This window comes from Trachinotus anak, unplaced genomic scaffold (assembly GCF_046630095.1).
Source record: "Trachinotus anak isolate AG129_WGS33_773 ecotype Australia unplaced genomic scaffold, CSIRO_AGI_Tana_v1 ptg000008l, whole genome shotgun sequence".
Taxonomy (NCBI): Eukaryota; Metazoa; Chordata; class Actinopteri; order Carangiformes; family Carangidae; genus Trachinotus; species Trachinotus anak.
The window spans coordinates 20,813,111-20,840,866 of record NW_027273859.1 but is presented as its reverse complement, the minus strand read 5'-3'; the positions used below and the strand labels follow the sequence as shown (position 1 = coordinate 20,840,866).

The window sequence follows — 27,756 nt, the reverse complement described above, 5'->3', positions numbered from 1 at the left end:
TGTGCTGTTTTGACACACTCCTGTCATTGTACCGAGCATATCTACACAAGAGTGTTGCTATTTGTCATTCTGCAAACGTGCCCTGAAAAAACCCTTTACCGAGGATGAACTCACTGCTGTGTGGTTATTTTTTTATTAATGCCTGTCTGTCTGTGTGTGTGTGTGTGTGTGTGTGTTTGTGTGTGTGTGTGTGTATGTGTGTGTGTGTGTCTTTGTGTATGCGCTCTCACCTGTTTTAGAGTGTGTGAGTGTGTGCCTGGTTCTCAGCAGGGCTCTATACTGCATGCATACGTGTTAGTGTGTTTTGAAGTGCCTCGATCCTGAGATGAACTCTGTTAGCATCGCTTGATAAGCAGCTTCCTTCATTTAGTCTGAACTCCAGTGAGCTGAGAACATACACTGCTTCATCCACCAGACCAGACCGATCCACCACCTGGACTGACCAACGCACATACACACACACACAAAGACAAAAAAAAAGATATTGGCTTTGACAGGGCTAAAATGCTTTACCAGAAAAAGCTAAATTCGTTTATGAAAAGGCATTGTTTCAAAAAGAAAAGGGACTGATTATTTGCGATATATTTTACCAAAGTCATCAGCACACTGAATAATTACAGATAATGCACTTTAAATTTCACTTCGGGAAACTGATGTCATGCTTGTGTATTTCATAATACATCCACATCTAAGCAATTAGATCTCTCATTCCATTTACACCAAACATCTGGTGTAAATGGAATGAGAGATTTTACATAAAAAAACAATGTTGAAAACACACAATTACAACTAAGAATCAAAGTCTACATAAAGGATAATATTCACTGCAGAATTCCACTAACATTTAACCAGAAATAAAGCAAAAGGTGGTTTGATTTGTTTTTTTCTCTCATAATCAACCTAGTTATTACACAGGTGGACTCAGGTATGTGTAATGTTGTTAATTAGATCTTACATTTATTTGAATATTGATATGGATACTCTACCCTTTATTTTAACTTTAATGGAACCTTTAATGTACATCACAGACCTGAAAAAAATGTATGTAACAGATTGTTTCCTCACCGTCTGTAAAATCTGAGTCGATCCACTCGGCGATTGTTGGGAGAAAACAGCAAAGTTGACTAAGAGGCTGAGGATCAAAAATGGAGACGGTGATGGTTGCTGAGGTTGTGGTGACAGTAGAGTGACCAATGAGTGCAGGTGGTCAACAGGAAGTGGACGAGTTAAGACCAAGAAAAGGGAGCGCAGGTGGTCCCATGCTTCTTTGACATGTACCTGGAAACAGTCAATATGATACATTTAAGGTCAGCTGACAGATGTGTATTTATAGACCGCACTGGAATTAAGAAGCATTGGTTAAAGAATCCTTCCTGAAAATAAAAAAATCAATAGATTAGTAACTCACTAATGATGAACAAAGACAAACCTTTGTGAGTTGAACATTAATGTAACGGGAGAAATGGCGGTGACAAAAGCGACTCTCCCAGGGTTATAAGAGGAGGCGGACAAAGAGGAGACAGGGAGATGAAACTCAGGCCAGCTGGCCAGACACTCACTGGGAAATCAATACTACATCACCCTTTTCACCCAGCTCCCCTCCTTCATCTGTATCTCTTTCTCTTTCTCTCTCAACCACTGTCTCACTCTTTCCTTCTCAGGTAGGGGTCATCCATAATTTATTCTTTAATGTGTTACTCTTCTCTCTGTTTTTGTTAAGTGGCGTTCTGTGAAGACACACCTGCCAAGAGCAAATAACACAGTATCCATGATATGTTGCCCCACCATGCTATGATCAGACTGAGAGTATATACGCAATACTTTCTCCAGTCACATCAAATAATCCTGAATATAGAGTTGTTCTTCTTAGCTAGGTTGGCTAAAAAGCACAACAAAAAAACCAAATAAAAATAAAGTGAATAATAAATTTAAATAGATAAATAATAATAATAAATAAATGACAAAACTTATTTTTGGGGGGACAGCTCTTACCAGCTGTAGAGCTCTGTGGTGCCCCCTGTTGGTGGGGTGGTGGTAGAAGGTCAGCAGCCACAGGAGGGGGCCACAGTCTTCAGGCCCTGATGTTCCCAGCAGCTGGAGGGTCACCTGCACCCAGTGGGCACACTGAACCAGCAGGAACCAGGCCTCGAACACCTTGTGGTGCCCGCTACAGGGAGAGAAACAATGTTGAGCACTTCACACACACACACAGGATCTGAAGGATTCTTCTGTGCTGCTGCTGTGGAAGTGACAAATCACACTGCAGCAAACCAGCGAACATAATTACATGAGCACACGCTGTATGGACTGCAATTAGAAAGGAACTGAAACATTTATAGCAAAAATCATCAATTATATTGAGGTTAAAAATCCATTCTTGCCCTTGAGAACAGCATTTTGACTAAAAAAAAATCTCATCACAAAGTCCATATATTTGGTTTTTTCAGAACTTTCAGTTGCATCTTGTGGCTTTCATCAGCAGATGGAGTTTCATGTGTCCAAAATTTATTCATGACAACTGATCAAAGTCATCCACATATGAGGGCTTGACAAGCTGTGACTGAAAATAGTAAGTGAACCTTGTGATAAGGATTTTACGTCAAATCAATAATCTTTTTTTCAATTTGGGTCTGTAATGCTGAGTTACAAACATAGCACTAACTGGAAATTCCTAAGTCTATAAGCCTAACAGATTTTTAATATCTATAAACTGAGGTGACTTTGGTGGCCTCATTTAGTTCCTAAATAGCTTGAAACTCAACCTATACCATCCTGTTTTGCCAAGTGTGTGAATAAGAACAACTTTTCTTACTCCAATTGTTTCCCCCAAACTAAAATACAACAGATATGTGTCAGATGAATAATTTACACCCAGATTGTTGTCCTGACAGTTAAAAAAAACTCTAAAGGACAGAAAGGGACAGGTATTTTAATACGTTATGACAAATTGAATTGATTAGTTTTTGTCTATGAATCAAGTCTGTGATATTTTTCACCAAAGTTTTCATAAAACCATTTGGTTTCCAGTCTCCACACGAATGCTCTAATTAACAGGTTGTCTGGGGTCACTTACATCACAAGAGCTTTATTAATGAGCCACAGCTCTGAGTGGCTGCCAGTAATATTAGTCCCACCCTAACAGACAGGAGCAGTGGATGATAAAAGAAAGACAATGCCTTTATACAGAGCTGATTCAGAATTAGACACTGAAATTATTATTTGTTCCCAGCTGTGATGTCACACTGAGGGGCAGCTGTGATTGGCGCTTTCAGTGGGTGATTTTTCATCATATAGGCAGTCCTGCCAGAAATGAGTAAGGGATAGCAGGGCACAGAAAGTGGGACAGCAAAAGGAAGGACGTGACTAGAGTTCAAATTACTATTCAGTGTAATAACTGCTAAGTCTTTCAAGTTTTTCAAGCAAAAATGTTAAATATTTCCTGATCCTTTGTGCAATCCATTTCCCTGTGCTGAAATTAAAGAAACTAAGAACTGAAATAAAAGAACACAAGTGTCATGGATCCCTGTAAAATGTAAGAGTATACCAGAACGTAAGCTGGTCTGAGATTTTGGCAGAGAGAGAGCGTGAAACAGAGCTACACAGCTGCAACAGTGACGCTATGACTTAGAAAAATGATAAAGATCTCTCTCAAATTTCCCTAATACCATCATTAGAGCCCTCCTCCTCATCTCCCCTCTTCCTCCTTGGCTCCCAAATACGACCAGCAGCACCCCTCTGCAGGGCCCTGGCAGCTGCATCTTCGCTCAGAGCAACACAACATACTACTTTCCCACCGCTGGCCCGGAACAATGTTTCGGGAATTTCGCATGGAGCTGCAGAAAGAAGCAGCGGTGGGGATAATGGGCCCTGTTAAAAACCGCAGCTGGAGGGTATCAAGTCAGCTGTCTCCATCTCTAGGACATCAACTGCTTTCTGCTTTTTATCCTCCTCTATCCTCTTTTTCTTTAAATCCATCCAACCAAGGCCGCTTACTCTCTGCCTTTTTCTGTGTCATGCTAATATGTTTTTCCTCTGTCCATTTTCTCCCTTCTTCTCGGGTTCTTCTTCTGCATTCCTTTTCTCACTCTTATTGGGCTTTTCAACACTTGTTTTCTCCAGAGCTCTCTCTTTCCCAGGCTAATAGCCTCTAATGAGCGCTTGGGGGAGCCATGCAGTGCACCAGGACCTCTCTGCTGTGATGCAAGAGGAAATATCTGACTAACCACCCCTTCAACAGCAGCTAATGGGAGTAAGAACACCACACAGGCGTTCAGAATAGTGGTGGAAGCAGACACACATGAACACATTCTCTCTACAAGCCTTTCTCACTCTGACTTGGTGCCACTGCTGCCGTCTCCGTCTCCCTCCTCTTCCTCCTCTGTCAGTCTCTGTAATGAGCTGCTGAGCCAGTTCAGGTGATGTTTCCAAGCCTCCTGAGGCATTTCTGCAAGAGCAGATTCACATACACAGACATAATGATTATTCATCGCACAAAAATGCACCTTCTAAAATCAATTAGTATTCACAAAATTCAAAGCCAGTTGTCTAGTCAATGTTAAAGAAAAAGATCAGTATTATGGGAAACACGTATTTGCTTTCTTGCCAAGAGGTAGGTAAGAAGATTGATAGCACTCTCATGTTTGTAGGGTAAATATGACAATATACAGCCAGCAGACAGTTAGCTTAGCTTAGCACAAAGACTGGAAACAGAGAAACATGTGCATATCACATGTTTAATCTGTACCAAGAGTGAAGTCAAGCTGACAACAAGACTCCAAAAAGTCATTGCTCTGGACCAAGACCTAGTTCTAGCATATCAGGCCCCGTAACACCACAACCTTTTACACAAGAACTGCAATTATTTTCAGCATTAATTAATTTGTCAGTTGTTTTCTTGATTATGCATTTAATTGTTTGGTCAATAAAATGTCAAAACATAGTATAAAATGCCCATCACAGTTCCCCATAACCCAAGGTTCAATTTTCACATTTCTTCTTTTTTGATCCAATAATCCAATACCCCAAAATATTATATAATATATATAATTTACTGTCATATCAGACTATCACATATTCACCTACAAGCTAGAGCCAGATCATTTTTGGTGTTAAAAATAGAAGAAGCATGTTTTAGCTTTATTCCTTTTACGTATTGAACTATCCACATGTAATGTGTTAAAGAGTGAGCTGCGGAGATGCTGGTAGTCAGATTTTGTTACATTTAGACAGAGCTGGGCTAGCTGTTTTCTCCTGTTTCTAGTCTTTACACCAAGCTAAGCTAACCAGCTACTGGAAGTAACTTCATATCTACTGTCTAAAAATGAGAGTGGTATCAATTTTCTCATCTAACTCTCTGCAACAAAGCCAAGTATTTCCCAAAATGTATAACCATTCTTATGTTAAGATGCAGAATATTTCCAATTAAAAGACACACACAAAAAAGAAAGTGACAGCACTGCTGCCCAGAGGCTAACAAGAAAAATATTGCTTGTGAAATAACTTTGAGGACAATTCTCCAAATATCACGCACAAGTTTTTCCCAAGCAACTGGATGAACTTCTTTTAGTGCTTGCAATTATTTCTTCCTGTTTTCCAGCTATTATTTTTAACTGCTTAAATGGCCAGAGCGGTGTTTTGTCACATGCCACATTGTTCTGTTAAAAATAACATTGCCACCACGAACCACATTTTGCACTAAAACCCCACCTAACTGACTAACAAGCTAACTAACAAACATGTCAACTGCCTGGTATCTTGATCCAGGTCTTCCCTCCAGGCTATGTTTTAACAATGCAATGCTGAGTCTTAATTTATAACCTTTTCAGAGGGAGCACAAATCATGATAAAACTTCAAATCTTCTGCTTTCCCCAGTACCATTTCCATTCAACCTTTGGTGAAAAATTGCCCTTCACTACACACCCACACACACACACACACACACACACACACACACACACACACACACACACACACACACACACACACACACACACACACACACACACACACACACACAGTAATAATTAACTCAGACTTCTGGCTGTGCTCCAGTGTGTCCCTAAATGGCTCCATTCATGTAAATCATTTCTGCCTACAGGCCAGTCTGGGCACACACTGATAAGCACTGCTCCTCTGTGCCCCTGCACTCACCCACTGTGCATCCCTCCACTTGTAAAGACTCTTATACATAAACACCGGTAATACATAGTCAGTATAGATGATATTGATTCCTCTTAATGAGAAGAATAAAAAGGTGTATTTGTGTGTTTGTGTAAGTCAATCAGTGGTTTCAATTGTTCACAATAAACAGTAGCTTGTACAAAACAGGCAACACATTATTACTTCTGTATGGGCTCCATATGACATGACACTTTGTGACACTCATTTTGAAAATATGTAAGCTTCACTTCCGTCCTAGATCATGTCAACTTATATATTAAACATAAAACACAGAACAAAGTTGTTAACTAACTATTATTGATCAGCAAGAACAAGACACACAAGAGCCCATTCACTCTGTGGCTGAAAAACTGTTTAAACACAGTTAAAGAATACCTGAACGCACTCATACTCACAATATAGGGTTTCAGACGAAAGCACACACAGCATGAGTGTAGCTGCACACTGACCTGACGGCAGGGTCAACAGAGGAGCCAGCAGAGCCTGAGGTGACTGTGGGAAGAACGCCTTCAAAGACACACACTTCTGAAACAAAACAAAGCACGTTTTTTTTCCTGAGCTCAATAAATGTAAATCACACTTACCCTGAACTCATACATCAATGTGCTCTGAAAGCCTGAAAAATGGCATTTTGAGTGGGAGGCTGTATAATGGTGATACAGTAGGTGCTAATGTGTAATGTAGCGTGTAATAGGTAGCGTTTAGTGCAGTGTGACTACAGCCATTATAACCGAGCCTACTGTAAATACACTGTAGCACTGCCATCTACTGGTTAATAGAGGTGACAGGAGTTAATCTAAAACCATGTAGCAGGTAATACATCACACCTGCGTCGTAACATATCCGTTTTCTGGCCTTTTGACAGTAATGGCTGACATGCGAATGCCAAATAATTCCCTACAGTCACACAGGATGTGCTGATGGAGGAGCCCTGTGCAATAAAAGACTCATGTATATCTAAGAGGATCTGCTGGGTGGTGAGATTGCAGGTGTTTTATTTGCACGAAATTACTACCTGCAAATTGGTGATTTAAAAGCGATTTGCACTTATTGTCAGTAAGGCAGAGGTGTGAAACGTGGTGTATGTAGTGTGAGCAGTGAGGTTCCAGCTGGAAATCAAGTGATAACGATGTGGAGGATTTATCAAATGTTAAGTGATTTTGCCTGCAGAGAGGAGGAAATTGTTCCTCGCCCTGTGTGTGCATCTAAGCCTGCAGCATAAAAGTAACCATTCATTCACTTCCATCCAGGATAGATTGCGGATAAGAATCAGGCAGTAATTTCTAAAGTTATAAAGTTTTAACAGGTGAAGTCCTTCTGTGACACTTAAGAGGAGTGAATCCTAGAATGTTATCAGTATTATTATTAAATCTGCAGTAAAAATAAAGTTGGCCCTGTGTCCCAGAAATGTTAAAAGATGAAAGATAAAAGTGTTTGGTGACAAATAAGAGTCCAAGAAGCAAAGTTAGATGTTTACTGTTCCATCTCTGTTAGTTGTAACTGCACTAGACTTTGGTATTTTGGCTTCCATCACCTAAGCCGCACAAGAAAACATGAATTTTTCTTTTGTCTCTCCACATAATAATCAATTGAGGAGACTTCTTATAATCTAAAAAATTTCTTTCTTTGACTTGACAGTTCACATCTTTGAGTTTTAGACTACCTGTTAGAAGAAAAACAAGTAATTTCAATATGAAAACTTGGGAAATCATAATAGGGATTATTAACTATTTCTATTTTGTGAACCAAAGGCTCAATCAATAATGGACAGATTAATTGATAGTCATTGCTTGCAGGCCTAAAAAAAACAAATATTCATGTCAGTTTTTCGGATTTATTATTGAAAAGACGAGGCCTACCTGAGGCTGCAGCAGCGCCACTTCCCTGAGGAAACAGCTGGTAAAGGTTTGAATAAGAGACTTAACACACTCGTTTCCTTCAGTTTGCTTAAGGAAAGACCTGGCAGAGACACACACAAACACAAATGGACAAATGTATGTTGTGCACACATCAATAGAATTTGCAAACATACATAAATGCACACTTCAGCAGCATACATGTTACATCAACCACAAAAAAGAGCAATCACAGCAACCTCCAAATGACAAACCGGCACTCACCTGAAGATGTCATTTACAACCAAAAATATCGAGCAGTGCTGAGCACAGGCTTTAGGCTGAAACACACAAAAAACATAAGTCTCACAAGTCTGTAAAGTTATGCTGCTTCCCTGAGACACTGAGATCCAACACAAACAATCCAGAAAGTACAGAAAATACTGATCATAACAATGAGATAAGACAGATCAGCTTCCATTATAACCAACTTAAGAGTGCAGAAGTGTTTACCCAAAATACCAACCACTGGGTGTCACCGTTGCATCGGCTACAAACCTCCCTGCTTAGTTTACCATTCTGTCTGTCCTCCCTCCCTACACTGTCACAACTCACAACACAAACACACACACACACACACACACACACACACACACACACACACACACACACACACACACACACACACATGCTCTCATCTTCTCCTAATGCACACTCATCATGTGTTTTAGATTTAACACATTCTAAAACGCCCCAGTGCAAACATTTAACAGCTGTACAGTTCATGTCAGCCTCCCTCTCCCTTTTTTTTTTTATATCCTCTAGTCCCTAATTATTCCCCCTTGCACACCCTCCCACACTCTTCTATAGGGATATGCACTTAACTTTAGGACGAGAACATGTAGTCTGCAGTCTGAGTCTACCTTACAGGCTTTAATCGTACGGTGTAATGAGGCAGTAGAAACATTAAAAGAAGGGCCTGACATGAGCTAGCTTTTCTATTTATTTCATTTGCCCACAGCCAATTTAAAAGCTGCCGCTGGCATTAGTAATTATAAATGGTAAATGGCAATTTACAATGATACAATATTGGTATATATTAGCTTTAACCTGATTTTATAAAGGGGCATTTTCCCTCCAGTCTAGGCACACTTGTAACTGAGCAACTGATTAAATGCTGGGTTGCCAGACCAGTTACAGTCACAATAAGAACAAACAGCCCCACCCAGTGTGTATATGGTGTCATTACAATGTCACAACAAACAACGTAAGTGCTTTCACTCTCTGCGTGGACATGTCCATTTCTATTTTGTGCTCTCAGGCTTCAAAACAGCATTAATGACACAAAGCAGGTTTTACATGTTTACATGTTTACACTGTTTAGATGGGCACCAGCAATATATTGGCATTCAGTTCATGTATTGAACCACATACGCACACTGACAGTGAGCGTATGTGGTTTGGACGCCAGCATGTATGCATGTGTGCAAACTGTCACGATTCCCCCCTAGTGAAAACAGATGGGTTTTTTTAGCATCCTCCTCCATACCATACCACTAACACTTCAAGGAGGGTCAATTACAGCACACAACAAACATCCTGTTTTTGGCAGTCAGGCCCAGGAAGTGAGTATTTATTGTTATTGGGCCTGCGTCTCTCATTGGATCACAGGGAGGACGGGACAAGCCAAAATGAGGAATGTGAGCCTAATTTCATGCTTCCCATTTTTTGATTGCAGTTTAAACAAGTGAGTTAAAGGGAGGTGAGGAGAGAGAAAGGCCAGTCTGCTAAAACGCCACTTTTTTATTTATTTTTTTTTTACTCTTGAACACATGTATGGCAACAGAGACTCCCCTCCACATACACTCACATGAAACGCACATCTGACATCCAAACAACCTGAAGGCTAAGTGAAACCTAAGCATATGCCACCCACCCTCTTAATGACAGACACACTATACCAGATGTAATATCATAAACAAAAGCGAGAAGACTGAAGGCATGTGTGTGTGAGGGTTTGCGTGTGAACTAGCAAGGTGATAAAAAGAGAGGTCAATCAGAAATGGATGAGAGGGAAAACAAATAGATCCATGACGGAACAGAGAAGTAAACAGTCTCTCTGCCTGTCTCTCACACACACATACACAGAATCAGATTGATTGTTTACAGAACTCGTCTTACCAACATCGTAGCTCCAACAGACTCAACATGATGGAATCAAGTGCAATCAACAGGCGGGCATATTCCTGTACATACAGTGTTACTAATTCATTTACCAGTGTGTTCCAATCTATCCTCATTTTTGAGAACAGTTCTTAAACTAAAAAAGTGTGCATTGCTAGCCTGTTATGTACACAGGTCAAGTGGACCATCACTCTGGGGAAACAGGAGTGACACAACTGACAAACTTGACCTCAGTTAACATGAGGCAAAAAGGCAGGTAAACTCTTTTTCCCACTCCAATTTCTCTGACGTTTATAGCCACCGACAGCAATGCAATCAGTAACTTAGCTAAACATGATGCCGTTCATAACTCTGCACACAAGGTGCTTTATTGCTGGGTGCAGGCGTTTGGCACAAAAAATTTGTAGAAAGCATGTCCATATACATTAATCTACTCCCCTCCTCTCTATTTTAATGTCAGGCCTACTCAGTGAGTAATTGATTGACTCAGTGAGTCTTGATTCTGGTAGACATTGTTCTATCTAATTTCAAAGTTTAGTCTGAGTTTTCTTGAACCAACTAGTTTCAGTGCCACCTTTAATTACATTATTGTTATCCTTGCTTATCACAGTGGCTGCACTAATTCGTCTAAAATGTTCCAAGTGATTGTGGGATAAAAAGTTGCCCATGGTGACAAAGTGAAAAGAACACAAGTTACTGTTGTTATTTGTTGACTGCATTGTAGTAATAAGGACATCATCTTCAATAACTAGTGATAAAAATCTATAAATCAAAACTCACCCCAGGCTTTTGAATTGGGCACGATCTTAAGCTATTTAAAGTGAGGAGTGGCCAAGGACTCAAGTGACACAGAGTTCAGTACTTACCCAGCACAGTAAAGTTTGTGTAGCACAAGCCAAATGATGTGAGATGCGGTTTAGAGCTAGCCAAACGATGTGAGATGCATGCAGAGCAAAGCCAAATGGTGTAAGTCAGCCAGGTAAAAACAGTCAACAAAGACCAACCGAAGAAGCAGTGGAATGTTTCCAAGAGTTATGCATATTATATAAAATCAGCTGGCCTTTTATTCAAACTGTTGGCTATCACAGTTTAGAAAGCCACAAATCTTTCTGATGTGAGACTCTATAATACAGGGCAGATGAGTCAAACTATGTACATAACAAACCCATTTAACAGCAGCAATATGTCACCAATTTATCAACAGTCTTAGACGCTGCCAATTCATGCAGCAGTGAAGCTGCAGAAAAAAAGCCACAGTGCAATCGCACAACGTTGTACACATTTCACTGCATCTCAGACTGGTGACATAAAATGAGGCCATTATTACTAACTCAACAGTTTCACAGATGATATATCAGACGATGTTTTGCACACTTTAGATGCACTCTTCTGATCACATGTTCAACTCTCCAAATACAGTCAGTTTTGGCTTTCTGACTTGGTAACTATGGAATACTTCCTTTCCATAGTAGTTGGCAAGATGGTGCCAAAATAGTTGTTAATGGAAGTAAATGAGGTGAGAGTTTAGCATGAGGAAGAGAATTGAACCATGGGTTCCACAGGCTGGTTTGAAACAAACCCAGACATTTCACCCATAAACAAAACAAGAGCTGAAACGATTAGTAGATTAATTGATTGGTCTAACAATACAAAATGAATTAAAAAGTAATTAATTTTTTTTCAAGCAAACATGCCAAACAGCACAGGTTCCATTTTCACAAATGTTTTCTGTTTTATATCATTGTAGCTGATCACGTCCATGACAGGAATTCATGACTTTATCCTGTTAAAGTTGGGATTTTCCTGAGTCATTATAAAAATTACCCACCAGCAGTGACTGTGCCACTTGCTTCTGTGCTGTTGACCCAGTCCTGGTAAGAACAGACTCCAGCAGACTCAGCACTGCCTCTTCCAGGCTGGACAGGCTGTGGTACCACAGAGAGACGACTGCCTGCTCCTCCAATGACAAGCTCTGGCTGAAAAAAAAAACCCCACCATTGATAAATATATATCATACATATTATTTTATATCTTATATAACTGCACATATTCCTTATGCAGGTTTATATGTTTGAACACAACTTTGTTGAAAATACTGTATATCATTGAGTTGTGTAGTAGATCCCTTCATTTACTACTCTCTATATGACAAACAATACTTTTTTGCGATTTTTGACATTTACGAGGGAGCATCATTTTGCAGCATCATCTGACAGCTGTAGAGTCGCACAGCTGGAATTTTCACATCTGGACTGAATAGTGCATAAGTTTCACACTTAAAATTTGGTCGCCAAAATAAAATAAAGGACTGTAAGTAAAGTGCACTATATAGTAAATAGGAAGTGATTTCAGACACAGTTATGGTCTAAAGGGGACTCCACACCTGAGTCCCTCCATGTTCCCCTACCTTGAGTAGGCAGAGCTCAGAGCATCCAGGAAATCTTCACTAAGAGCTGCTCTGACACAGGTCGCTGGCCGCTGTAGCAATGCACCAATAAGAGGGGCAGCCTCGGGACAAGTGACCAGAGGGACACAAGCCTCTGATGTAGCAAGAACACTGTCACATGAACACCTGCACAGAGTCATTCACTTAATGATGAACATGGACAAAATATTATCAAACATAGGAAAAAGAGGAATCAGTACCACCTAGAGGCCTTAAGGATTAATGTGTTTTGATCCTTTCCAGCAAAATGTACTGTTTGTTTTTAAAAAAATGATTTAAATAGACTTGTATATTTAGATGTAGATTTAAAAAGACTTGATATTGATAACACTATGTCGCACTCTGCAAGCTGAGTGTAATGTCGGTGGGAGAAGACTTTATCTATTGCAAAGCAATGTTTTACTAGAGATGCAACAATTAATCAAATAAACAACTGTTTTGATAACTAGTTAGTTATCACGTTTATTTAGTTTGATTTTCAAACAAAAATGTCAAACAATTTCTGGTTTAAGTATTTAAATGTGAAATTAGCCGCTTTTCACTGTGGTACGTCTGTCGGCTGAATATCTTTGTGTTATGGTCTGTTTGGTCTAACAAAACAAGACATATGAAGATATCATCTTGGGCTCTGAGAAACTGTGATGATTATTTATTCATAATTTCTTGGCATTTCAGATACCAAACAATTAAACAAGAAAATAATGAGTAAATTAATCAATTATAAATATATTATCATTAGTTGCAGTCCTAGTTTCTATTGTGCTGTACCTCTGATTTATTTTGCCCAGTGAATTGCAGCTCTTCCCAATGTTTTCCTGCAGTGATGCCACCATCTGAAATGCAGGAAAAAGCACTTACAGAGAATGTCAACATAATTATGTATCGATCCAAGCAGATTTAGACCAATAAGAATAAAGAGACAATACCTTCCTCAGGACTTTGAGATGGTAGTCTTTAGGTGGGACACCCACACACTTCATTAATGCCAGCGCTGCAGCATCGTCTTCTTCTGTAGCAAGCTGACACAACACTTTCTGTGGGAGGTTGGGCAACACAGCAGATTACTGGTACTTTAAGTGTATATCTATAACAGGGGGCAAGATTTTAATACAATCTGTCCAGACCCCAAGATATATAACATCAAAGCTAATTAGTTACTGGAATATAGGATGACTCTGTTGGCATCATATCATTTGAACCGCATGAGTGGAGAAAAGGTATTCCTGTAAGTGAGAATGTATGGACAACATATGAGCAACTTCAGAAATAAACATTCTTTGTTACACAGGGCCTTGGTGTTTTACAAGCATTTTTCAGAAGGGGCCTCATCATACAGTGATAAAACCAGACTAATAAACTCTGCTGATTCTCATCTGTGAAAAACGCTGGTCATAATGAAGGAAAAAAGAGAGGGAACACTAGACTCATACTGTAATTATGATGTTACAGGAATTGTTCTCAAACCGCCTCCAAAAAGGAACAGCTACAAAAACGGATGCTTTTCTCAACAAATACAATAAATATTCTATGGCACAAGAAGGGTTGAGGCTTATTTTATTTTCAACGTTGTCATTCTCAAAAAAAACAAACAAGAATTACCGCCTTGTGGTTGTATGCCTCCACCAACAAGCCAAGTTACAGGAAATATGGTCACAATCTCCTCTTCCTGAGTTAAAGCATTGCATAACGGCCAGAGGAGTTTCTGCAGTGAAGCTGACCTTTGACCATATATAACATATAAAATGTCATCACTTTATTATTTTATCCTTATAGACATTTGTGTATTATAATTAGTGTATGAATTTGTGAGTCATAGCCAAAAAGTGAGTGAATATTCCTGCCAGATGTAATAAAAATTCCTTTAAGAGTTCATGATATATCACATTCACAACAATGTGAGGTCACTGTGACGTTGTACTTTGGCCTTTAACCACCAAAATCTAATCAGTTCATCCTTGAGTCCAAATGGACATTTGTGCCAACTGTAAAGGGATTGCCTCAAGGTGTTGCTGAGATATCGCATTCACAAGAATGGGATGGACACGTGGACGCATGAACAACCTGAAAAGATATTGCCTCTGGCCCTGTATGTCGCCAGCACAGAGGCATAAAATCAATGCCACACAGCATTCAGTAGTCTAATGATTAATAAACTGAATGTTTGAGAAGAATTTTCCCCACTGGTATTCTCTCAGAAGTATGATCAAAACCCAATGACCTATAAATTTAAATTAGTGATTGATTTAAACCATAGAAACTGTTGTTTCTACTCGACCACAATAAGCTGATTTACTGGTGCAAGTTTCAAAGTGTGATCCAACAGAAACAGCCAGGGCCTCATATCTTCAGCAAACATCTGCTTTTACAACTCAGATGAACCAAAAACAGAAACATCCACACCACTAAGAATAGAATAAAAAAAGTACAAATCCCTTTCAATCTACAGATAAAAGGAGATCAACCAGAAACAAGGAGAGAAAGAGATTGAGAAAGGCACAATATGTAAAAAAGAGGACAAAAAACAAGAGGGGGAGAAAAAAAAAATCCCAAAATCCAAGGCAGAGGAACACTGCAGTGCTCTTGGTGGAGCTGTGTGGTTTCTTTGGCCAGGCCCTACAGCACGCTAAGATGCTTACCCTCCACATAGTCTCACAAAACAACCCCAATCACTACCATCTGAGCACCCTCAAACCCTGCACATTGAGTACATACAAAACCAATCACACTTATCCCACCCTTGGTAAGGAGGCACAGTGGGGCTGGGGGATAAGAGGCGGAAGAGAGGTTAGTTGGAAGGAATGGCAGAGAGAGACTGGAACGTGCTGCGATGGCTGCATTTGGAGCGGGGAAAAAGGGTGTGGTCACCAGAGGACTGAGATGAAGGGCAAATGGACAGATGGATGGCAAATACTTTAGGTCAAAAGCCATCTTCCTCTCACAGAGAACAGGAACCGAGCTGGCTTTGGGGGCTTGGACATGCTTTTGCCATAGAAATTATCCCTCTATAAATCTAAAATTAAATCAGAGGATGTAGAAAATTGCACGAGGCAAAGACTTGGGTTGGTTTTGATGGGTGCCTGTTAACAATTACTAGGCCATGATTGAATTCTCTCAAAACCAATGAAAGCCTCAAGTATAGCTTCAGATGGTCAAAACAGCAGAGACAAAAACAGGCAGGATAAAATGAGGGAAATGAACAGACCTGGTGCACATACATAGAGTCCATTATGAGAAGTGTATGTGAAGGCCCAATCAGAAATTTTTTTGACCACATGAATTGTTTGTTTACATACAAAATTAAAAACATTGATTTATACATGAAAATCAGAAGTATGTGGGTTTCTCAGTCAATCATCAATAAAGTTTTTACTACAATTTTTACAATAGCACCAATGCAAACTTTTAACAGTGTCAGAAGATAATTTTTGTTTAGTTTTTGCTGAGTTTGGCATAATTTGAGAGTGATAGCAGTTTCCAATCCTGTTTTTATCTTATTTATTTATTTATCCATCATTCTATATGATTATGTAAGTTTAAGTGATGCTTTACAATAAAAAATATATAAATATATATAAATAAATAAATAAAGTCTGAATTTACAGTATTTTAGTCCAAATCACATCGCACAAGTACAGTTATTTTAACCCTAAATGTAAAACTAAGAGATTAACTGGGGAGTTTGACAGTAATATGGATGAGGCAATTACTTTAGCTTAGTATACATAAGTAGTTACAGCAGGTAACTCCCCATAAAAGCACAAACTGTAATTTTTATATTTCTGTTTGTGTATGGATTAAACAAACAAATGTGAAGTAAGATTATTTTAGAACATGTCAAACTACTCATTTTAAGTTAGAGAAAGAAACATAAAAGATCATTTCAGTCAGTCGGTGGATGACACCCAAGAAGAAAGAGAAGATGAAGGGGAAGTGTAATTTTGACAGACACTTTCATCTCTGAATAAAAGTACTGAATGTGGCAACCAATGTGAGCAAAGATTTCAAATATGTTTTAAACTTTAAAGCAGCCACAGCAGCTTCAGGGCCTACCTGTGGTTCACCCTGTTTGAGTCACTAAAGATACACATCAAAGATTAAGCTCTCAAAGTGTCCATCCTCTGGCCCTCTAATATTACACTCTCAAGCTCTACTTATCTGTCATCTCCTCAAAGATCATGCCATGTTACTGCAGCGCTGTGTGGTCCTCCTGCTAGTACAGGATGTTGAGAAACAGACCGATTCAGTTAATGACTATCTGACATAGCCTGCAGCTATGTGGCTGTACCAAGCATTCATCAAACCCAGTGAAAACACTCAGATGTGGAAAGGAGAGGGGGGCGGGGAGGGGTGAAGCTTAGACATGAAAAAATGAAAATGAGAAAAGGCAAAATATTCTGTGCTATCATAATTTAAGGAGTTAAATGCATGTGGCTACTAACAGTATATACAGTAGCAGTACACATGTATTTGCACAAATGCTCACAAACATATGGGAGCACATGCACAAACTTACACAAACACAGTATTTATGTGCCACTTAGCACCAGACCCTCAGTCTATTATGGAGGCAGCAAGAAAACAATGTTGGGGAGCGGGATCAGACAGGGCTAACAGAAAACAGGCTGCATTCTGCATTCCAGGACAGGCAGCCCAACACAACACAGACACAGGGAGAGACATAGAGACAGACCATCTCTCGCCTAAAACCATACATCTGCCCTGCTCCCCCAGACGGGCTGAGCTGTGGTGAATAGGTTTTTTGTGCTTCCCGCCATTCCCGTCATTTGTGGGAAGTGGAAGCATCTTTGGAGGAGAACAGAAGGAGGATGAGGAGAGGCTGCAGAGTTGGTTTTGAGTTTATTGTACTTGAGCTCTTTGGACACTTTCAACTAGTGCCCTGCAGTATAAAATACATGCATGCAATTTTAGTATGAGTGGCCCCAGTGAACCCGACTTAAACCACTGAATGAAAATTAACTACTTCTACACAATATTGAAAATGCAGCCTGAACTTAGACTGATTTTAAACCCTTATGAAAGATCAGCGTAGGGCTGCAACTAACTATAATTCAACCGTAAATAAGCAGCTAACTAAGGTTTTATGAAAATGCAATGCAAACTTCACACCATCCAATTCTCTACGCGCACGAAATCGATATGCAAATACATCACTGCATACGAAAGCATATGCTCATACAAAAACACGCAGACAAAGAAGCAAACATTACCGCGCACACATGCACTCCGCTTCCCCTCTAATGGGTCAAAGACCATCTGGCAAATTCAAGGTTTACTTTCAAGGCATTGTTTTAATTAGCAAGATGTTTTATTAGATGAGAAATTAATCAAAAGAATACAAACACACAGTTAATCTGGCAAAAATGTGAAGGTCCCACATTGTTTATCATAAGCCATCTGTGTGAACCCTCGCAAAGTTGAAAATTGCAGAATCTTTACTTCCCTCTGTTCTCCTTCCCTCATTTGTGTGTGTGCCTTGAAAACACACAGTGAGTAGGATCAACTAACCATAATTTAAAGGCTGCTCTTTCTCTGGTGACAAGGGGCAGTGAAACAGTCAATTTTGATTCCCTTTCAAAATATGTTTTACAGTTTTGGGCACAAAAGGCTTAGACTAACAGAGACCCAATCTCCCTCATTCATCATCTATGTCCCATTGGAGAGGAGACACAGAGGGCTGGCGAGAGAACTCCTATTAAAAGTAAATTAGACAGAAAATCTCTTCAGCAGCCCAAAGGCAGTTAAAGAGACATTCTTTTAAGAGTGTTTTTGTAAAGGGATGATCTGTAATTTGCAACTAATGTGTGTCAAATCTGTCCAGAACTAATTAGGACATAAACAGCAAACAGATCAAGCAAGAAAATTAAGAGAAAAGACATATGATGAAATATTGGAAGAGAATATACACTAACAAAGAAATAATGTCATGAATGAAGAGGAACATAGCCCTGATTTCTGAATAAATATTATAAATACTTCTGGGGGTTTTTCTCCAACTTTTCCAGCTTGCCTAATGTATGATTGTGTCTTTCATCTAGTGGGACTGGTTTCAAAATGTTCCTTAAATTCTAATTAATATTTCTGGGGCATTTTAAATCCTCATTAGAGATATTACAGTGAAGAGATGACAAAAATAAGGGTAAAGAGAGAGGGGAAATGAAATGCAACAAAGGTCCCCAGACTGGATTTGGACCGGGGATTGCAGTTTATGATTGGCGCTTGGCCAGTACACCCCCACCTGATTTTTACTTTGTTTCCCCCTGAATTTCAGTTTAAACTGAAATGGCTACAAAAAAATACTGTACAGACAATGCACCAGTTAATGTACATGCAATGATGAAATTAATCAGAAATGGGTTGAAGGTGGTATGGATCACTTTTCTTAAACTGAAATCCTGTCTGAATCATTATCATTGTATCAACTTTACCTAGTCTTCTATGCTCATTACGTAACCTTAATTTCTGTATTAATACAAATGAAGAATGTCAAGTCCATACCCGTATCCACTGGTTGGCTTTTCTTTCCACTGCATTGCTTGGATGCTCTGAGTAGAGTCCCCACAGACACTGGAACAACAGCCTTCTGTTTGTATCTGCGGACAACACAGCACCACACACGTTACACACCATGATCTCAGCTTCATTATCATTATTATTACTTCTGCTTGTCTGGTAGTTCTGAAATCCTGACTTTAGATTAAAAGGCCACAAATTAATCTGGACCTAATCCGTCTACTGTACACATGGTAAGTTAAAGCTGTCCAGAGGGTGCACTCACCATCAGCAGTGACATAGGGGTTCCAGCACAGTCGGCCCAGAAACTGGCCGAGGAAGGGCAGCCTCTTCATGGTTTCTGTGGTGGAACTCTTAGGGACAGAAAAGAGATAGCCACAGATAGAAGGTGATGGAGTTAATAATCTATTAAATGTTTTTAATCTTTATTATTCTCACACCTCTGAGCCTGCTAGCTTGCACTTCTAACTTTAGCAGGCTATTTCTCTGAGTGGAAGGCACATACAGTGATTTGTTTTTTTACCATCTGGCACATAATCAGACTCAAACATGACATAAGCGAAGCTAAAACAAAAAACAGAAAATCTCTTCCATCGTTTCACTGTATCACAGATACAGTATTTACAAGTCCTCACCCTTGTTTCTTTTATCCTATTAACCTAGCAACCTAGTACAACAGCACCAAACATTAGAAAATGCAAACAATCCCAAGGCTACTTAATGACTGAAGGTACTGGGCTGAATAGCAGCCACCTCAACAGGTGTACACAGTACATTACTCATGCATCACCTTAGTTTCCTGTGTTATAGTCATGTCACAATTCTCACCATGGTGTCAATGGTGAGAGATACAGAGAACAGAACACAGTGCAGAGCAGGGTTCTGGTTGAGGGTGCCATAAGGGTTTAACTATGTGTGTGTGTGTGTGCTTGTTCATCCAGCTCAAAACAACAGACCATGTGATTTATTTCACCTCACAGCCAATTAAAATATCTATAAGCTTTCAAGCTGGGGCAAACACTGCATTTAAGAACTTTACAAACCTTTAATCCTATTTATTTCAGTTTTCAAAATTCAATTCAATTTCCCCATATCATTTTCACTTATAAAGTTTTCGACTTATTGTTTGGAAAGATTCTAATGATATGTCAAGGCAGTTTGCTCAAATTATTGGAAAACCAAGACAAGACTTGGTCTATAGTGTCTTGAGTGTGACTGAACATTAAAAACAGCCGATCAAGGATCTTGTCGATGTGAAAAAAATGAGAGCACATCACAATCATAACTCTGTAAAAACACAGCTGTAAAACATTGTTTTGTTCCACCTGACTGCTTTCCTGACTTTAATAAATCAACACAGACCCAATTATGTTTTACAATATGATGACTACAGTTGGACATACAGAAAACAGATCAAAGAAGTGACGCATAACTTAAATTTACAAGCGCGTGTCTGCACACTTTTGCATGAATCATGTTTATGTGAATGTACAATATCGCTTATTATTCACCCCATATTAACAGGCTATATCATATATTTCAACTGTGAGCTAATTGAACTGTTTAGGACAGATTTCATGCAGGACCAGCCCACAGACAGAAATGTGACATATGCCAGTTTTAATTGAAGCAGGGTGCTGTTGCTTAACCAAGGATGATTTGGCTTGCTTCAGTGCCGTGGACACATAGTGGAGCTTGTGGTGTCACGCAATAGGGATCTCATATGATCCTAGAATGTGGAACAACGTGGACAATGTTTTTGGGATAACACCTATAGGTTTTGTTTTAGGCTTCCAAAAAACGTCCTTCTCTTCATCCCATGTCTTCTCTTTGGCTTTGGCCTTATCATCCCATTAACTTCCCAAATGACATCTCTGTTTTCTATACTGGTATCAATGATGCATTTTTAATGCCACTTTTAGAGGAGGTGAAAATTAGACACCGAGTCTATTATGCCTTTTGGAAAAAAAAAGGACTGACTTTGTACTCCAAGAGAAAAGTTTACACCTTTAAAATAGACCTCCATGGAGTTTTTGGACCATCTAACAATGCATTGGTGCTGTTCTTTTTATTGGAAAAAGTTAGAGCCTTCAGCATTGAAGAAAAGGAACAAGTTAAGTTATTCATTCAAAAACAGCATCAGACAGACAATGAGTCTAACTTGACTCAATCAAGTGGCTTAGATCATCGTTAATGGAAAGCAGAATGGTAATGGGCCAAGTAGAGTTTCTCTAAATGCCCCCACTATACATCCCCCACAACACTGCCAATACTGTCAGGAACAGAGCCTTCACACTCAGCCCTCCTATCAGTCCAACAACACATGGTAAACGTTTTGTCTGTGTGAGGATCCATGTGCATTTGTGTGTTAGTGATGCAACTAAAAAGGAATGTTCATTTACAATAGGAACTGTACAGCGCTCTGTGACTGCAGGAATGCCCATTGCAACAGAAAGCAATTATCACAGACTACCAGAGCCAAATCACCATCAAAGCCTTGTCAACATTGGCCCTAATTATAAATGGACTTTGAGACCATGTATTTTGTTTTGATTAGGGACAAACATCTCAAACAGTGACTGATAATGTACCATCTATGGAGGGAAATGGGACAAGTTTATAGACAATGATGAGGAGAACAGTGGGGAAAGACTTTTGCTCCTGACATCACCAAGCAACAATCAGAGTAGCCCTAACAATAAATTGCGAAGTTACTATGGTGAGAACATAAATATACTCTTGAGTGCATTGCAGATTTCTCCACACTCTCCATCCAACTTACAGTTCCTTTGAGGAGGGGTGTAATAATTAGGGCTGTATGATATGCTAAACAAGCCATATTGCAATTACTCTGTCAGATATTGCATTTGTGATATGAGTCATAATCTCAGTTGGACTGTTTTTGCTTTTCATTTTCACTATACTTCACTTGTTGGGGCTTGCACCAAACAAGCATGTTCCCTTATGTCTGGAGAACATTATTTGTAGGCCAGGGTGTCTCTGTAGCACCACAACGCCTTTTGTGCTAACAATACACAACAATGTCGTGACACATTTACCTTCATCAAAAACAAATTGCAGCTCCTGCAATTTTGATGTTGCACTTGGCCATACTGCGATTTCGATTATACTTTTATTAATTGTGCAGCCCTAGTAATAGTGCATCTATCCTGCAGCAACCATGTTAATAAAATAGGGGACTTCTATGGCAGATGTACACATCAGTCAGTGGAAAAATAATTGGCAACTGTTTTGATTATCTATTGATAATTTAGCTTCACCTTTAAGCAAAAAATACCAAATATTTGTTAGATTTTAGGTTCTAATATTTGAGAATTAACTGATTTTTCCCTGACTTGCATTTCCAGTTTTTTCTGGCATAAAGCAGGGGTCTAGGCCAATAGGGGTAAACAGCTAGCTTCACCCTGCTCAAAACGTACCTATGTCAAAAAATGTCAATGCATGCTGGACCATTTCGCACCTTGACTTTCTGAAGGAAATTCTCCCACGAAAATGTCAACAATTCCATTAAAAAAATGCACTACTGAGATAGAAAACTCCCTTTACTCTTCTAAACAAGTGTAAATCTGGAAATTAATAATAACTAGGAGTATTATTCATCTTGGGGCATAAGCCACAGGAAAGTTGTTAAGTCATCAAAGGATGCGAAATACTGCCAAGAAGCAGGCTATCCTCAGCTTGTGTTTTATGAGTCCACTGCCGGTAAAAAGAATTTCAACCCAATTAAGTTACACCATTCTCTTCTCTTTCTTTGTATCCATTCCATCGTCTTAAACAGGCTCTGTGCATGACGTATACCCTGGATAATGCTAACAGAGACGGACACAGACGGATAAAAATGATAGCCAGTCAATGCTTGATGTATAAAAATATAGTAAGTCGCCAAAGCAGAGATAAAGTAGAAAGTAAGACTGACAGAAACACTGAGACTGATTCTAACCAGTCTTACAGTAAAACATATGGACTGAACATATGGACTGTACAGGGTCTCAAATTAAAACTGCAGGCTGACTATAACAATGACACAATGACTGTAAGACTGACAAGAAAAATATGTTTTACATGAGAAAAAGAGCATATTATGTGAGATAAGAATGGTTATAAAAATGTAGCCTTAAGAGTCCTGAGCAGCAAGAGCTGGAAGGAGGAGACACGGCTGTAATACTGAAATCTCACAGTGCTGCACCAGCCCTCTGCTCCCTTCCTGAATTTGCTGGACCTGATATGGGGATACATTAGGTTAGCACTGGAGGTCCCACTGCGACTATTACCTGACTAACTCAACATTGCAGCACTGCCAGCCAGACATACACAGCCTCTGCACAGCACAGAGCAGCCTCTGTTAGCAAGACCCTTCCAACGCTGGACTTACTGTTCATGCCCCTGGCTCGGACTGAGAGCGAGCCTGTGCATGTTTGTGTGTGTGTACTAGACGTGCTGGTGTTTGAATTAACTTAGTGCTTCATTAATCAGACGGCTGTTTGGCTGGTTGGCCTAAGTGATTAGCTGATCTAATTTATTTCATTTGGTGAAGTGTTGCGCCTGTAAAACAGACTGGATATAGAGCATTTAATTAGACTTAACAGGCATCTGGAAAATATAGTGTAGGACCAAGACAATCTGAATTGTCAAGAATATAAATCTGTCGCAATGCAGAGGAAGGTCTGCTTGCACTGTGACAAAATAATGGTTGTGAATATATGCGCACAGCTTTTCATAATATCTGCTTACCATGTTGTTGATGTGTGTAAGCAGATGCTGGAGGTAACTGCTTAGTCTACTCAAGTGCAGGCAGGTGTCTTTCTGAGCGTCTGGACTGTCAGCCTGGCCCCAAGCCACCGCTTTGTTCAGCCAGAACTGCATCTCCTGGACATTCAGCAAGGGCTCAGTCACTTGCTGGAGCTGGGTCAGTGGTTGCAGCTGAGACATTGGGCTTCTTGTCCAGGTGAATTTACTTAGGAGCTAAGAGATATCATAGGTGAGAAAAAAACAATGATACACTAGTATCTTATCATCTGTTCTCTATCATTTTTATTTTGCTGGTGCTAGAGCTGAGCAGAGGTAACATTTTATATTATCTTTCAATGTACAATCAGCATCCCTAAATGATTTGGAAAAATTCAGGGTTTTCCAAAGTGTCTAATAGTTTCAGTGGGCATCTTCTATGGAGTAATGTTTCTAAGAGTGGGTCTCGTTTGGTTTGTCATATAACTCATTGGCCCTCTCCACATCACCTGACGTTGCCTGGATGAAGGATTTTTCAATGGTTGAACCAGCTACCAAATGCCACCAGAGCAGGGGCATCTCTCTTTCTAACTTCAATAATCTCTTGAAGATTCAGGTCTCACCTTCTCTCCTGACACCTCTAACACCTAATATGCCTAACTAGCACTGTATTTTCAGTGCACTTCTTTGCCTGGACTCCTTGCAATTATTGAATAGATGTAGTACTTAGTACTTCCACCAAGGTCTACTACTGCACTGAAGCTTTTGGCTACGTCCACACTACTGCATTTTCATTGGTCTCTGTCCAGACGACTGTTTTAGCTCCATGTCAGAAGCAACCGGCACCCATACTAATACACCTGAAAATGCATACATGCATGACCATTCAGGTACACTGGGCATGTGTGAGCCGGTGTAAACAGGAAGCAGATCGTCTACTCTGCAGTTGATTAGTTGCAGAAAATACTACAAACAAGGAAGAATGTAACCGTGCAACAGCTGCTAGGAAAGACAACATGGTTAGTATCGCTTGTGATTCATTATTCATGTTTCATTCACCACTGGTGGTCAAGGCTGATAAAACCCAATCGGGGAGCAACCATGGGTGTCTACATCTCCGCTTTTGCCCGTCCAGACTACAACACAAGTTTTCTAACTAAAAGTGTGGACAGCAGGCGAAAACAAAGGAGTGGTGATGTGTGGAGACGTAGCCTTAGTGTTGTCCCTCACTTATAAGTCATTATGGATAAAAGCAAGCAAGTGCATCAATGTAAATGTAAATGATATGAGCCTGCTAATGTAATTGTTGGGCTCTACTTTAATAAATGCATGTGTGGCCCACATCATCCACCACTTTCTATGAAAGCTGGGGCAGATATAATGCAATAATTAAGTGGAAATAATAATAAGTGGAAAATAAATTGAATTCAAGTGTGCTAATCTGGTTCTGTTACTCTTATTACCACAATCTAACAATCACACTTTTAAGCTCTAGGCAATCAAGCCTTTCCACACACACACACACACACACACACACTCATAATGGCCTACTGAGAAATAAACAGTGCGTTCCTCATCTTTTATGATGATAGAGAGCAAATTATGGGGGTGGGGGGTGGGGGGGGGGGGTCGCAAGGGTGTGTGTGAGGATGTACTTCATGTCTGTATATAACCTGAGAATAGTGTGTGTAGGTGTGTGTGTATTTGTTTTTTGCCATAATGACATGTCTGTGTGGGAAACCACAGGGTTGTGTTTTATGATCACCTCGTTACACATGATTCGTTTAATGTCTTGCCATCATCTCTGCTGGAAAGCCCCTATGGCTCACTGATGTGAATATATAAATACTAATTTTCACAGAGAAAAAAAAGGCTAACCAAATTAGGAACAAACACTTCTTGTTGAGTTGCATTGGGGACTCAGTTTTCAGTAAAGCAGTAGTGGAAAATAACCGTATGATGAATGCCATACCAGACAGCAGTCTCTCCCTCAGTCTCTATCACACACAGACAGTTACATATACACAGGCATATATACTTTCCTTACACAAAGTTGTTAGTGCAAACACATGTCACACAGGCAGAAACAATACGTACATGCACAGAAACACACTCGACAGCAGCCCTGGTGTTGGCTGTAAAAACTCTGGAGCAGGAACGAGATGTGACTGGTCAAATATTATCTTTGAAGATTTGTTAAACTAAGCTTGTGGACTTTGGGTAAGGGTAAGTTTGCCGTTCCAATTATGAGATTGTTGACATTATTTCAGCATAATCAAATCAGGTAAACATCATTTTCTACAAATTTACTTCTGCATGCTTCACTATGTTATATTTAACAACACCTGGATTAAATGTAAGGGCTGCCCCAATAATAGTCATAAAAGGAACATATTTCTTCATTATTTTGTTTCTACAATGAAACATTTATCAAATGTTCATAGGCACCCACATGTCAATACACACCTGAATAAATGAGTTGAGAAACATAACCAATACAGATGCTATGGCTTTCCTAGTCACTGTTAGGCACTGTTCTTGACTAGCATCATCAAAATGAAAAGTGTAGGGATAAGGAATGGTGTTTCATTTCTCCAGTAGACCTTCAGAGACCCGGAGAAGTAACACCTCACTCACTAACCCCTTACTAAGGTTGTAACTGATTATATTAATTTCAATGTCAATCATTCTGTCAGCTTTTTAAAGTAACTTGACATTTACACCTCCTCTCTCACTGGAAAATTCTGAACTTGTGAATATTCAAATATTTTTCATTTCAAAAATTTCATCAAAGTACTCTGCAACAATGCAAAAAACAAAACAAAAAAAAAAATCCCTTTTTTCCTGACTGTTTCCAGACACACTAACCTACAACCTGAAGTTAAACACTTCATTCATATATTGTATCCAGTAGTTAAACATTTGAAATGAAAATATTTGCATATTCGCAGGATTTTGCAGAGGTCGCACTGAACATCTTTGGGTTTTGGACTTTTGATCAGACCAAAAAAAAAAGCAATCTGAAGATGTTTTTTTTTTTTTAAACATTTTTTTCATCCTTTTATTAAAGAAATCTACAAATTGAGAAACTACTTGTCAGATCAATCACTAATGAAAATAACTTTTATTTGCATCTTCAGTAACAAGTTTTTTTGCACTTTTTCTCGACCTATAGATGCATCAGTATTATGTTTCTCCACCAGTTTATTCAGGCGCGTATTAATATATGGTTGCATGTGAATATGTGATATGTGACACATTGCAGGAATAACATGATTAAGAAGTACGTAATTACATTAGCCTAAATGTAATGAACAAAACTGCTTTCATTACTACTACTGAGACAGCCCTTACATTGATTTATCCAGGCGTTCATCTTCATATAAAAGTGCATACAGGTGCAACAACTACACCACACCACATGATGCCAGTATTTGCTCCATTTTACTGCAATTACACATGATATAACACATGGCAGTTCAGTTTGAAGATATAAAAGAACTTCAAAAATACAACTGCTATATGCCAGACCACGTCGAACTACGTTACGGCTCCATAAATACACAAAATTGTCATCCTTGTCTTCGTTATTTCCCAGGAGCTACCGTTATTTCAGCTGTTGGCAATTTAATCACTCTATAGCCGTATATATGCAGCAACCTCAAATGTGGACTTACATGTAAATAAGACGCACAGCCGCCGAACTACTGTCTTTGCAGAGCGTATGTCAGCTATATCCATTCATTCTTCACGTCTTCAGACAAGGAGACAAGCTTGTCACAACCCGCGAAGTAAACAAACTGAACTTCCCTCTTCTAGCGCAGTTCCGTGTA

General features: G+C 39.4%; 1 protein-coding gene across 3 annotated transcripts; it reads right to left on the bottom strand.

Moving 5' to 3' along the window:
• Nucleotides 1-165: 165 nt before the first annotated feature.
• On the bottom strand, nucleotides 166-27,756 carry fancc (FA complementation group C). 3 transcript variants are annotated; one of them, XM_071483417.1, is made up of 15 exons: nucleotides 27,601-27,756; nucleotides 23,930-24,160; nucleotides 19,443-19,530; nucleotides 19,163-19,257; nucleotides 13,573-13,680; nucleotides 13,415-13,479; nucleotides 12,608-12,772; nucleotides 12,029-12,176; nucleotides 8,302-8,357; nucleotides 8,041-8,140; nucleotides 6,631-6,706; nucleotides 4,330-4,444; nucleotides 1,993-2,167; nucleotides 1,066-1,278; nucleotides 166-433 (listed from the first exon to the last, which is right to left on the bottom strand). In XM_071483417.1, the coding sequence occupies exons 2-15, from the start codon at nucleotides 24,125-24,127 to the stop codon at nucleotides 275-277; spliced, it is 1,761 nt and encodes a 586-aa protein (XP_071339518.1). In that variant the 5' UTR covers nucleotides 24,128-24,160; nucleotides 27,601-27,756; the 3' UTR covers nucleotides 166-274. The 3 variants fall into 3 exon arrangements, with proteins under 3 accessions (XP_071339518.1, XP_071339520.1, XP_071339519.1); XM_071483419.1 differs by having other exon boundaries at nucleotides 4,336-4,444; XM_071483418.1 differs by having other exon boundaries at nucleotides 6,631-6,703.